Source organism: Anabas testudineus, chromosome 17, assembly GCF_900324465.2.
Source record: "Anabas testudineus chromosome 17, fAnaTes1.2, whole genome shotgun sequence".
In the NCBI taxonomy this organism is placed as follows: domain Eukaryota; kingdom Metazoa; phylum Chordata; class Actinopteri; order Anabantiformes; family Anabantidae; genus Anabas; species Anabas testudineus.
Genome location: NC_046626.1, coordinates 17,255,131 through 17,268,440, shown reverse-complemented (window position 1 = coordinate 17,268,440; position 13,310 = coordinate 17,255,131). Strand labels below are relative to the sequence as shown.

General features: G+C 41.8%; 1 protein-coding gene across 7 annotated transcripts in view; it reads left to right on the top strand.

Moving 5' to 3' along the window:
- Positions 1–13,310, top strand: part of LOC113171613 (microtubule cross-linking factor 1) — a 49,177-nt gene that overhangs the window by 24,870 nt on the left and 10,997 nt on the right. For 4 of the 7 annotated variants that reach the window (XR_003299719.2, XM_026374085.2, XM_026374089.2 and 1 more), the window contains exons 6-13: positions 3,148–3,294; positions 5,170–5,241; positions 5,714–5,941; positions 6,802–6,972; positions 9,144–9,311; positions 10,694–10,960; positions 12,306–12,650; positions 12,881–12,954. Coding sequence is in view for 6 of the 7 variants with exons in the window: in XM_026374085.2 (XP_026229870.1) it covers positions 3,148–3,294; positions 5,170–5,241; positions 5,714–5,941; positions 6,802–6,972; positions 9,144–9,311; positions 10,694–10,960; positions 12,306–12,650; positions 12,881–12,954 (1,472 nt within the window). In the remaining variant the exon portion in view is untranslated. The remainder of the gene's footprint in view (positions 1–3,147; positions 3,295–5,169; positions 5,242–5,713; positions 5,942–6,801; positions 6,973–9,143; positions 9,312–10,693; positions 10,961–12,305; positions 12,651–12,880; positions 12,955–13,310) is intronic. The other 3 variants (XM_026374087.2, XM_026374086.2, XM_026374091.2) reach the window with 3 other exon arrangements.

The window sequence follows — 13,310 nt, the reverse complement described above, 5'->3', positions numbered from 1 at the left end:
CAAGATGTTCTTTAAAGATCCTGGCATTTAACCTCATAATAATCCAACCTGTTTGTCCAGATGATGTGTTGCTAGAGAAAAGAAGCTGAAGACTAGAAAATATCATGCCAGATGGCTTCACTCCTTAAACGCAGCAGTAGGCAAAACGAAACAGTTTGCAAAATTATGTTTAGTATCAGGCAGAACCCATATACAGTGGATGAATAAACACATTGTTGTTTTTGGATTTAAATGGCCCTAAGTTTGCGGCCATTAGTGGAACATTTTAGGCCAAAATAAACTAAAAGAGATCCTAAGTCAGCACTTTGTGCAAAAAAATCAACTCTAATTAAAGACAGTGGCAGGTCGGTAGATCTTTTGTAGAACACACACTGTCCAGTGCCTGTCAGCGAAAATCTCATTAGGTTGTAGACGAATATGGATTAAAGGTTGGGTTTGGATTTTTTCGAATCTGTCTCAATGCATAGATGTACATTCTCTTGTGTTAATATCCACTGCTGTAATTCCTCCTATGCACACTTGCTCGACAGCCATCGTGCTGTGCAAAAACTCACTCTTAAAGGGGAAATGTGCAGATTTTGCACATCAAATTCTGAGGAAAACTGATATGAGCAGACAACACTTCCACTGATTTAGATTTTCCGTATGAATACAGACCAATATTCACCAGTTATCTAACCTTTTAACTCAGATAACCACTAAGATGGGGAGGCATGTTAGACTGGTGAAAAAAATCCAAACCCATCCTTTAAAGCCTCAACAGGATTTAGAGACTCATTACACACACCCCCCACCCCCGAGCTCTGGTGCCAGCACAGGGTGACATTATTAGGTCCTGCGCTCCACATGAGCCACCCAGCTCTAACACACTGGCTCCACCATCACTGCTACCCCTCCCCTGACCCACTGCCATTGCTCCCTGCTGCTGCCGCCACATTCACATCTGCATCTCCACGCGCATCCTCATAGCCAGCAGCCCTGCCTGCCTCCTTCTCCCTGCACTCACTTAAAGGACTTGGCAGCTTCTTTCAAGTTTCTTGTTGCATGATGAAGTTCAGTAAATATTCTCTTTTTCCAGCTCAGCCACGCCATGCTATCATGAGTATGACTCAGTACGACACACAAATGGTGTTGCTGTTATGTTTGCACAACATGGGATTGGTTACTCCATACAGTTGCCAAGGAAACCATAAAAATGTATGCACTTTCTAAAATAACCTCTGTTCAACAAAATAAGAGTCTAAACCGGAGATGCATGATGCTTTGTGAGTTGCCTGCGGAAGAACGTCGCTGGCTGGCGTCCTGCTTTCTGTCTTTGTTTTCCTGCAGCTTAGTGTAAGTCAACATATCAACACACTGTTTACTCTTCCAAAGCTGGTTCGTTATCTCTGTGTTGCATGACATCTGAGATGTCTTCTCTAATCAACCAGACTGTCGTATGGAGTAGAACAAACAGCTCTTCAAACATTTCTCACTTCAAGATCTCGGTCTGCTTTGTAGCGATAATATAGTGCACTGAAGCTGCCGTCATACTCATTCTGCCCAATGACTTGTTTCTGCTTTGCTTCTCCGCCTGTGGGACTCGCTCTTTAGTCTGGGTGAAGCTGGGTGGTTTAGTCAAAGCTCACAACTCACACCTCTTTAAAGCAATAAGACCTTTAAACCTTATTCAAGATTAACAAGCTTGTGAAATCTTAGATTTTTATTGCTCAGAGGAGGGTTCAAATACAACAAATAGATTTATGGAAACACATTCACCAAAGAAAAAATAAATATTATCATGTCTTCTTACCCTTCTTTACAACTTAGCATGTCGTGTATGAGACTTTAACTCATAGTAACAATATATTTCTCTTGTAATAACAAGATCTGTATCTCCTTAATACAACATTTTAATAATTTAATTATGGTGTTAGAAATTGCATATTTGTCTTATGATTATCACTCGAGTATGTTTTTGTTATGTCTTTGGGATTTTTTAATTAAGTTTCAAGATCTTTATTTTTTATTCACAGTATTTTTATCTTGTAAAAGCAATTCTGACTCTTGCATCTTTATAGTTTTGTGGCCTCATCTTTTGTAATTTCACAGTCTTAAAAAGTCTTAAGTATCTTGTAAGCATGTGAAGCTCTAAGATGCAGATGTTGTTATCATGAGATATTTATGAGGTCTAAGTGTCTAAGAGTAAGATGAAATATTAACTTACACAGAAATTTAAGACATTTTTAATAGTTCCTGTCTTATAATTACATCATGCAAAGCATTAGATAAAGAAGATAATTATATCTCATAAATTGGAAACACTATCATAATATATAGTATAATAATTCAATCTATTTTTTGCCTTTGGTGAATGCTATACACCTTGTACATACCTCTTCCTGCCATCCGGGGAAACTCCTCAGCTATAAAAAGTGGGGCAGCAAACCTTGGTGCGACCTTAAAGCTCCACTGAAGCCTCCTGTGTATTTGAAATCCTGTGATATCTGAAAACAATGTGCATCATACAGGCTTTTAGTTGTCTGCTTCTCCAACACACACTGCTGTGCACGGGCATGTGTTGAAAATGTTTAGCGTGCTAGCTCTTGCTCTGCAGTTTGCCATGGTATCTCTCAGCTGTTGGTTTGGACTCATGTATCCCTCATTGCATGCGCTTCATAACAAGTGTTTTGCATTCTTTTCCCCCCTGAATCCCTCTCTTTGTTCCTCTTTGTGTTCCCGCCAGATGTTTCAGCCCATGATTTTGTTCATCCTCATTCTCGTTCTCTTCTCATCTCTCTCATACGGCGTCATCTTTAAGTTGGTCTTTCTTTTTGCGCTTTTCTTCGTACTCTAGTCCGTTTGTTCTTCTCCACACCGTGTAGTCTGTTAGTTGATTTCTCCCCCCTCTGCTTATATTCTTCACCCATTTTTGTTTTATTTTTGTTTTTTCCCCACCCGTTTTCTTTCCTCACCCCCTCACCCTGTTTCTTGTCTTCTGTCGATATTGTCCTCAATCCACCTCACACATCTCCCCCACTACCACCACCACTGCACCCCTGTTTCCTGCACCTGTCACCCATCTCCCCAACCCCTTACACCCACCGTCCACACACCTCCCCACCCCCTTTCCCTTCCCTGCCCTTCCCCACCCCACGTCACTCACAGTCCGGTCAGAGGGATGAGCTGGAGTGGCGTCTAGGACAGGAGCGAGGCGTGGAACCCCAGAGCCAGAGCCAGGGTGGGGGCCAGTCCCAGAGCAGGGGAGCCACTGGACTCACTAGGTACCACAGGCCCCTGGCTTTAAGAGCAGAGGTCAGTGCCTCCTCCCTCCTCTATCTCCCCTTCCACCTGTGGGGCTGAGCAAACACTGGCTCCACTGTGAGCCCCATACAGGGGCCTCTCTCTGTAGAGTCTAAAGATTTAATCTGGACTTTGTCTGAGCTAGAAAATAATTTTGTATATTTCCTCCCTGATTAGTTGATTCAAACCAAAATCTGTTTGACCTTTTGCTTCCCAGGGTGTCAAATACAGCTAAAAATACATCTAATGACTTGTGAAGTTATCTGATGAAGATTTAATGTCCCGGGGTTTTTTTTTTTAAGAGTTTAATAGTTTATTGACACAGAAGACAAAAGTTGCTCAACATTGAAGCAATTGATAACGTTTCCAGGTATTACTGAGTTTATTTATTTATTTATTTATTTTATTTACTGGAGACGAAAACATTGTGAAAGAGCAAAGTTCACAGTTTGAAATGTATCTACTACATCTTTAAACGCGTGTAATGCTATTTCAACCCAATTTGTTCTAATAAGAAGGAAGGCCGCTCAGTCCAGCATGTGTAGTCACAGACCAGCCACAGTCACTTCTTAATACTTTACACTTCATTCACCCACTCTACCTTCACACTAAATATCCACTCCCACAGCCACTGATGTTTATTTTCTACTTTGATTTAGCATCTTTCTTCTTGCGTTTTACCATATTCCCCTTGGACTTTTTTGTGATTGATTTGCTTCTTTGAAGAAGAAAGTCATAGAAAGTTGAATAGACTGTTTTACCAGTATGTGAATCAGCAGCCATGCACGTGTACTGTATATTGACATTACTTATGATGCTTATGCACTTAGGAGCTGCAGCTAACAAGCTATAAACGCACATTTGTGCTTTGAAATTGCCTTAATCCTTCATTGATTATATAAATAGTTGGTCTCTCAAGTGATGCCCTCTGGCACCAAGGCAGCACTACAGGCTGCAATTTAAACATACACATATGTAAAAGTGCAGCTTACACACTCACACACACACACACAAGTATAGTTGTGCACACAGTGAGAAAATAAAAGGAGCCGGTGGAAACATTACTGCAGCACATATCAGCTCAGATCTGTTAAATCCTTCACTGACTCAGCTGTTATAATCGCAGGACACTGTGATTCATAATCGCCGCCTCATGTTTGTTTTCACAGTGAAATCGCCTGCTGTTACGTAATGCAGAGTACTGGCAACAGCGATGTGACACATAACTATTACAGTTACAGTTATGGCACATTGGTGAAGGCTCCTTTCTGTCCCTGTGCTTTCTGCTGCAGTGTAATCTGTGAGGTGAAATGAATGAATGGAAAAGCAGCTGGGATGTGGCAGGATTAGCGGCGCTCTGTAGGCCTGTGTGATTTGCATTTGACATTGGGCTGACAGGGAGGTGATCCAGGGTCAGCACACACTGAACAGCTCAACTTACTGTTGCTGGGTTCAGTAAAGGCCCAGCACGCAAGACAGAGAACAGAAATCACTTTACAAACTGCTGCAGAGTGAAAACTGTCAAGTCGGATCATTACATTCAAAACCATAAACATAAAAACATCTCATCGCTCCTGCTCCACACCTGAATTTCAAACCTGATGTATTTGTTAAATGATGCATCTTTGGGAGATAAACAACTTACAGCAATTCAGCCTGTAGCTAATTTAATATCTGGAATATAACATGTTGTTGGTTTTACTGGTAGAACAATGTTGTTCCCTTTTGCTTCCCAAAGACAGAACCAGACTTGCAGTTGTAGCTTTTTTCGCGGACACTTTATTTTGAGTTTGAATCGGAGACATAAAATAGATTAAGAGTGAGCTATCAATGTGTGATATAACTTATCCAGAGAGCTGGTAAAGTAACTGTGCTCTGTGCATCCAGTTTCGCCTGGATCTCGAACGGAGGCTGAGAGCGGCGACAGAGGAGCGGGACGCTGTCGTTTCTCTGCCTCAGGTATAATAATGTCAGAGTGTCTTTAGATTATTAACATAAACGAGCCCAGCAGTATCACACCTCACTTGTTCTGCTGTCTTTGCTGAAGTTTAAACAGAACTTTAATTAAGACCACCACTTGGGCGGAACGTTTTTGGATTTCAGCTTTAATATTCGTGTTTGCATTTTGCTTCAGACAGGAATAAAAATGACAGTGATCAGTTTGACTCATGCAGTTTCCATAAAACCCCAGTTTTTGTTCTTGTAGCATCTCAAGGTGACGTCATTCACATCAACATCAGATCAGATCAGATTCAAAACACCATTAATTTTTTTTGTAATAAAATCTAATTACGTTAAGAAATGGAGAACAAATATCATGTTAGCTTCTCTCAAACACAAAAGGGATGACTGTGACATACACCACAAATTATTAAAAAGTGCATTTGTCCAGCGTCTTTCTCTGTTTCTTCTCCAATGTTTTCTCGTGCAGGAGGATGAGCGTTTGCGTCTGGAGGTCCAGGCCCAGCGTGGACGTCTGGAGCTGCAGGGACTCCAGAGCCACGAGGTTCCCTGGGCTCAGGAGAGAGCGGTGCTGCAGCAGGAAATTCGCATGTTCAGACGCAACACCATCATCTTCTACATGAAACTCAGGTGGATCCTTATGCACTGGAGGCTCGGCTGCAAGGACGACGCTGGAGAGGGGACGGTGCATCCAGAGGTGAGTGGACGGGACAGTTTTCAGTGTAGTTCTGTGTCTAATATTCTTTCTTTTAATAACAGGCATCAGAACTTTATTCAAATGTGGCACAAACAGAGAACAGAGATGAAAAATAAGACATCATTTCTGCCAGAGTGTTGTTCTGTTCTAATTGATATATTCATTCCATAGACTTTGAATTTGACATTAACAAATAATGACAAGTATCAAATATAATGTCGGGTTTTACTGAGGGGTGGAACTGTATGATTGTTTTATAAGATGTAATGTGAAGTGCTGTCTACCTGTCGATGATGCAGTCTCAGGCTACACAAACACCAGGTTGGGGTTTTTGTCTAGTATTTGAGATGAACTGGTCAACAGGTGACACTTAGAGTCCTGCACCACTTTCAGGTGCCCACGTCCCCCCAGGATGCGGTTACCACTGCAGGACTGATTGATAGTCGGGTTAACTCTGCTGCCCGGCTGATTGAGCTTCTCCATTTGTTCTTTGGCTCGTTGATTCACCGATCGAAGCTCCACTTTCTGTTGTCTGTTATCTCCTCTGGCTTCTGGTTGATTAAACCTGTAATTTGTGAGTTTCATGTTTTACCACCCGTTCCTTCTGTTTGTGCTAAACTAAATACTTCCAGCTTCGCAGTTAATGCTGTGATACACAACATAGGAACCACTGTCTGATATGGCAGCATTTATAAAAACTAAATATGTGCTTCAGGTCTGATTGTGAATGTTACTGGTCTCTCTGTACTGAACTGTACTCTGCCACGTACCCGTTGCATTCTGGGATTAGTTCACCAACTGTGTTGGTACATGGATAAAAATGAGTGCACGGCTTTTCAAGGCTCCATCATCTGTTCCAGTTTGAGAAGTTGGAAGGCATCCCAGAGTTGGGAGTGATAATGGAGCAGTCGGAGGGCGAGTCCGACCGAGATGACAGGCTGTGTTTACCACAAACTCCAGGGGATGTCCCAGACCCCGGGCCAATCATTCCTCTGTCATCACCTGATCGACACCTGCAGCATCAAAGACAGGTACTCAATTACCCGCTCCACCTTCACTGATGTGCAGGTGACTTTGAAGACGCTTTCTCTTCCTGTCAGGCTTGTTGTGATCTATAAACCATCATGTAGATTAATTCAACGGAACTGAAAACTAAAGCACAGCAGAAGTGAGAGGGAGGGTCCATGTGATTTTAAAGGTCCTGTCCACAGTTTTCCAACAGCATAAAAAAAGCTAGTAATGCATCACGTTGCTGTGTTTTTATTTACAGTGACAACAGTGATGTCAAATCTCCTCATCTGCAGTAGCTCAGTGCAGGCAGAGAAACTAATCCAGCTCTGCTCCATATATACATACACAGCAACTCAGCATCAAAAACCAAATCTGGGATTGAACACATGCGGTATCTTAAGCATTAATTATGGTAACATTAATATATAGATAAATAGATTTACACAAATCCATCTTATCCACCCATCCATCTTATCATTTCAATCATGGACTACGTACGGACTTGTTTCAAAAATCTGATTAAAACATACACACTCTTTAAAATATGATTCTCTAACAGCAATGTTTTTTTTATGAAACAGGTGCATGAGTTTGGACATCGATTCGGCCTTTAATTATTTTTCTGCTTCATTTTCATTCTGCACAAATGAACGTTTGGCAGCTGATCATTGGAGCTGTTTTGGCATCGTATGCAGATGAGAATTTTGACCCAGATATCTATTTAGACTAGAGGCAGTAATTATTTTGGTTGCACCCAGTTTTATGCGAACTGTTGAAACAAGAACACAGACTCTCAGTTACATTCGAAGGAGACAAATGATCTTATCACACATATTATCGCGTGTGTGTGTTTAGGTCTGTACCTCTGTCGAACACTTCGCTGCCCGTTAAAGTAAAGGAAGAATGGAAGCATTTTCAGTGGGATACATTATTAAACAGCCCTAAGTGCTCTACTTTGTATCGGGTTTTGATTTTTCCCCAACATCGTAAAATGGTTTATACAGTAGCCTGACATTGTTAACAAGCATGCCCAATAGACTATATTAAGCTTTATGCATGAGAGCAGAAAATGCAGACTCGCTGTAGTAAGCATTTGCACACATGACTACTGCAGCAGAGAGCAGAGCAAGTATAGATCATAACTCCTGCAGCTGAAGTGAGATAATAATGTCTTAAACTGTAAAGAGGTCACTGAAAGTTTTCAGTGAAGACTTGGAGGGAATTTTACACGTTGGCAGATAGTTGACGTAGAAATCCTGATTAATCTCCTGGGCCTGTCGATGTCTGATACTGTTCAAGTGCTTAGGTTCTCACCACCTTGGTTGCCACTGACGTGATGCTTGTTACTTCTACCTGAACATAAAGGCATGCAGTCCAGTTTTTGAAAAAGCAAGTTACATCATTTAATGCATTTATTAGTTTAGTGCATTTATCACATCTATCACTACACAATTGCTAATTAAATTCCACTTTGAATATCTATAGCCGTGATGGTCACACTATATCATGTTTGTTCAGATTCTCAACAGCAGATCTTTAAAAGAACAGTACGGTGTCGTGTAGTCGCCCTTGTTAAAAGAAAAATAGCCAGCGGCAGTGTAGTGATGCCCTCAAATGATGTATTACTCACAAACTCCTTCGGGCTTCACTGCCTCTTGCAGACCTGAGGAATTGTCTCTGCAACAGCACCAGAGGCGAACAGCCGCTTTGTGCAGACACTCCCACACATCCCTTTCTTTTCAATGTGAATAAATCCACATCTAGATCCTAGATATGATTATTTAAACCTTTTCAAATCACCAAAATAATTTGAGATTGTAGTTGTCCAATAGAGTTTTGTTGTAACTTTAATCACAGCATTACTGAGGAGTTCATTTGATTTCTGTTGATTAGTTAATAAGGTGTTTTAATGCAGTCTTGTATTTACACCCGTCTTTACTGCTGGGACTCAAGAAAGGACAGATGGGAAAGGACAAGCAGAGCAAGAGACAGATGGTAAACACGATGGAAAAGTTCAAGTCCAAATGATTTATAAACACACCAGGTTCACCTCAGAGTGCTTTAAAGTAAAACAAAGGACACAACAACTGAACTAAAGGACGAGTCCACTACATGCTGTGTGCACACACCTTAGTAGATTAACCTCTCCTACATGTGTGTTTGTTGATTTGTCTCAATTCTCTTTGTGCAGTTTGGTGAGAACCGTCGGGTGCTGCAGGCCCTGCGGACGCTGCTGGAGGAGTTTCGAGAGGAGCTGCGGGAGGAGGAGACACGACGACGCCAAATGCAGCAGTCCTACGCCAATGACAAAGCCGCCTGGGAGGTCAAGTGGGCAGAGATGAAGTGCCAGGTCTCCCAGGTACAGATGGCGTCTCAGTGCCCACCTTTAAAGGGACAGAACACAATCTGGTGTAGAAAACTAGTGGTGCATGCAAGTCGACAGTAAACATGTTGCCTCTTCCCTGGACGAAATGCCTCGCAGGGAAAACCGGTAACAAGCAAAAGAAAAACACCTCTTTTTGCTTTTTCAATGATCATTTTAGTTCCCATCAACTCATGAGGGTCATTAATGTCTTAATCCGTGTCACATGTGACAAACAAATCCAAAGAATTCAATTTATAAAGACAAATATAATGACTTAATTGAACATTTCTGCATTTGTGTTTTATTCCAAAATGAGAGAATTTGAAACCTACAGTGTCACAGCACTTTTTATCTTTATCTGATAAGAAGGCAACTGCAGCTTTGGGAGCCAATTAAGAGGTTTGAATTATAGGAGGAAGATTATCTCTTTAACGCTCGTGCTTTTATAATCCGTGCAGCTTTTACATGGTTCATATCCGTCGACAGAGCAGAGGTCGCTGAGGGCCTCGGTAAGAACTAAATTATTTAGTTTCCCTTTATAACACCATGTTGAATTCTTTTCTTGCTCTGCTTCGTTAAGACTTCAGAAATATGCCTTAAATTTTTATTTGATTATTACATTATTACATGCATTACATTATTTATAATGTAATTACATCTCAGCTCTTGGCATTCAGTCAGCAGCTGTTGCTGTACATGTCGTCCTCCCCAGGATGTAATCAGACAATACAATACAAAACTAGATTTGTGAATGGGAGTTATGTAAGCTGATGTTTGAAGGCAGCCTTGACTTGCTCTTCACGCAGCTTCACTGCTGCAGACTCTGGTTTGTACCATTATGCTGTGGGATCAAAGCCCGACTGAAGATTACAAAGCTCTGTTCTCAGCCTAGAAAGGAGAGAAACTTCCAGAGCGGCTTCCCTCTTGTCGTTCTGCAGCTTTGAAGATTTCTGCAGTACATGTGAATCCTCGGTTCATGTCCCTGCACCTAAGTGTGGTTTGAAATATAAATTTTGGGAGAGCAGCTCTCGCTCTCGTTGATACAGCATCTCTGTCGACATACAAGTCCTTTATATTTGCTTTATGTTTTGCTTCAGTTGGAATAGTTTTAAATATCTGTCACTTTTTATTTATTGTGATCTGTAGGCTATTTGTTGTACCACACAACAAAACACTGCTCTGAATCGATCCTGAAAAAACACTGAGTGTGAAGCCGTTGTAAAGTAAGATGGGTGTGTTTGATAAAACTACTGTTTCTTCTTGTTGTCTTCCCCTTTTTAAGTGTTGCTGTTGTTTTTTTATTATTATATCTTCATGTAATCTCTTTGTAAAGATGACTAATCAACAACATCCCTGTGTCTTTGCTCCGTGGACAGTTGGAGGTGAGAAGCCAGGTGCGAGGCGAAGCTCAGGGAGGTGAAGGGGAACCGACCGGAGACCCCGAGTGGGCTTTGAAACAGGAGCGCGAAGAGCACCGACGTCTGCTCGCCGAGAGCCACAGCACCTCCCTGGACCTCCACTGGAAGCTGCAGCACGGAGAGAAGAGGTGGGGCCGTGAGAGGGCCGAGCTCCTGGAGCACTTCGATCGGGAGCGTCAGGAGTGGGACGGCAGTATGAGGGAGCTCCACCGCAAAATGGAGAAGGTAAGGAAAGAAAACTTCTTCAACTTTTTGGTGTAAAAATAGAGTTTATTCTCGATCTTAGAAAGAAAAGTTAAGAAAACTATTTAAGCACCTGGTCCATTTAGTAACTTGTCTTGAACCTCTTCACAAATGTATTTAAAAGATTAAGAATGAGCTTCCGTCCCAGCTTTTGAGGAGATGGATAAGAGGTCACGAAAGTACTTAGAAAACTGAAAGGTTTAGCATTTGCAAACTCCACCTGCTGAAAACGGAGTAAAACGATGGAAAGCTCTGGAAATAAATGAGCCTTGAGATGAGAGATGTTTTGTCAACTACTTCTTTCAAGGTCAAGAACAAACTTCCCTCGTAAAAGCTGATGTTAATCAATGAAACTTAAACCATTTATCAAGCAAAAATACTAAATATTACAGTTACAGCTTCTCAAATATTTCGGTTTAGGGCTCCAACTAAAAATTATTGTCATGATCAATTATTAATTCAAGGATTTATTGAAAATGTTGGAAAAGGTAAAACAATACCCACTAAAACTGCAGACATTCTTATGTAAATCTATCTTATGTCTAATTAACAGCATTGTATTTGGGTTTGAGTGTGTTTCTTTAAATAGACATGAGAGAGAAACTGTGACCAAGCACCCAAGGTGATAATCTTCAGTTGTTTGGTAGTTTAAAATTGTTAAGGCAAGTTACAGTAAATACTGAGGATTATTGAATTCTTGATGTGCTCTGTGAGATTTAATTAGACTAACTGCAGCGTCTCACCTCATGTATGTCTGATGTGCAGGAAACAGGAACATGCGCTAGTATATATGAGTGTGAGCATATGAACATATAAAGCAGGGACAGGAATATGCTCTGAATACAGCCCACGTTTACCAGCTCAGATGAGAAAAAAAAATGCTGATGCGCCGCTGAATTGAGACTGAGCAGGATGTAGAGATGCATTATTCAGCAGTGTTGCAGCACACTATAAAGCACAGGTCACCAACTGAACCGTTAAGACTGACAGGTTGAAAATGAATGAGTAATGGGACTGTTCTCCTTCAACATCAAGCCCGGAGCGACGTATTAATACCTCAAATGATGCAGAATGTTGACTCGGAGTTGAGGAATACGTAAGGATAAGTTGTGCGCTTATACCACGACCTTATGCCAACAGAAGCTTTTTGCAAATAGATGTATACGTCAGATGTAGTTGTAGTAGTACCATGTAGTTGGGTGCCCATGTTACATATAGTCAAAGCTTGAGGTGAATGTGTGTTTGCTGGCTGGTCCAAGTGTCAGTGTAAGCGAACAGTAAACTCTGACTGATCATTTCACATGTTCCTCCATTTGTCTTCATGAAGATGCAGAGAGAGCTGAACACCCACCGTGGCGAAGGCATCGATGTCAAAGACGGCAGCTCAGGCCACAGAGGCGTGTTCTCACCTCAGGACAGTCCCTGCCACGTCCCCCGGTCGCCTCGCTCGCCACGCTCCCCCTGTACGTCCACCCCTTCCATCCCGGCTCCCCCGACTCGCTCCCACTCAGACTCCGAGGCCATGCTGGAGGGGCAGGGGGCTGCAATGAGGCTGAAATGTCCAACAGAAAACCTGTTCCTGGACGCACTCTCGCTGGACCCCCTGAGTGGACTGGAGGTCCCTGCACCCTCCAGACTGGAGAGTGAGAAGAGGTTCCCCTGCATGAAGGAGGTAACATGCACTTTAATCAAGTCCCGACCTTTGTTAATGCAGCAACATAACCGGTATGTTGCACAACAAGGACAAATTAAAATCTAAACAGTAGCAGCAGTAGTTAATGTAAATGATTCACTTTTTTAACAGTTTTCATAATGTGATCATAATTTGATGTCGTCTTAGAGATTCTCTTGTTTTTGAATGATCATTATTTTACAGTGCACGCTCTATAAACTGTGTTTTAGGCCCTGAATGAGATTTCAGAGAGAGAAGCTCCTGTGTACCCAGAGGACGAGATGGGCGGCGGGAGTCTGCTCAGGTAACCTGTGTGCTTCAACACGAGAATGTTTAAACAGGAAAACCACTCTTTAAAAAGTGTTGCATTTGAATAGATGTCAATAATAAATGCATCACTAAGAGCTGGGTATTATACAGCCTCCTGCTCATACATCCTCACTGGCCCCTCAGGGGAATAGCTCCTGATTCTATTAAATGTTGCTAGAAGTGACAGAGGGTTTTCCCTTGGGGATTTTTCTGTGAGAGTTTGTCTTGTGGCAGAAAAGTGATCCCACCTACTTTTCTTTCTGCAGTGAAAGATCATGATTGAGGTTGGATGTGTTGCAGTAGCATTAGATGATCAGCTGAAGTTCATATTGATGATCTGTTGGTGTGTGT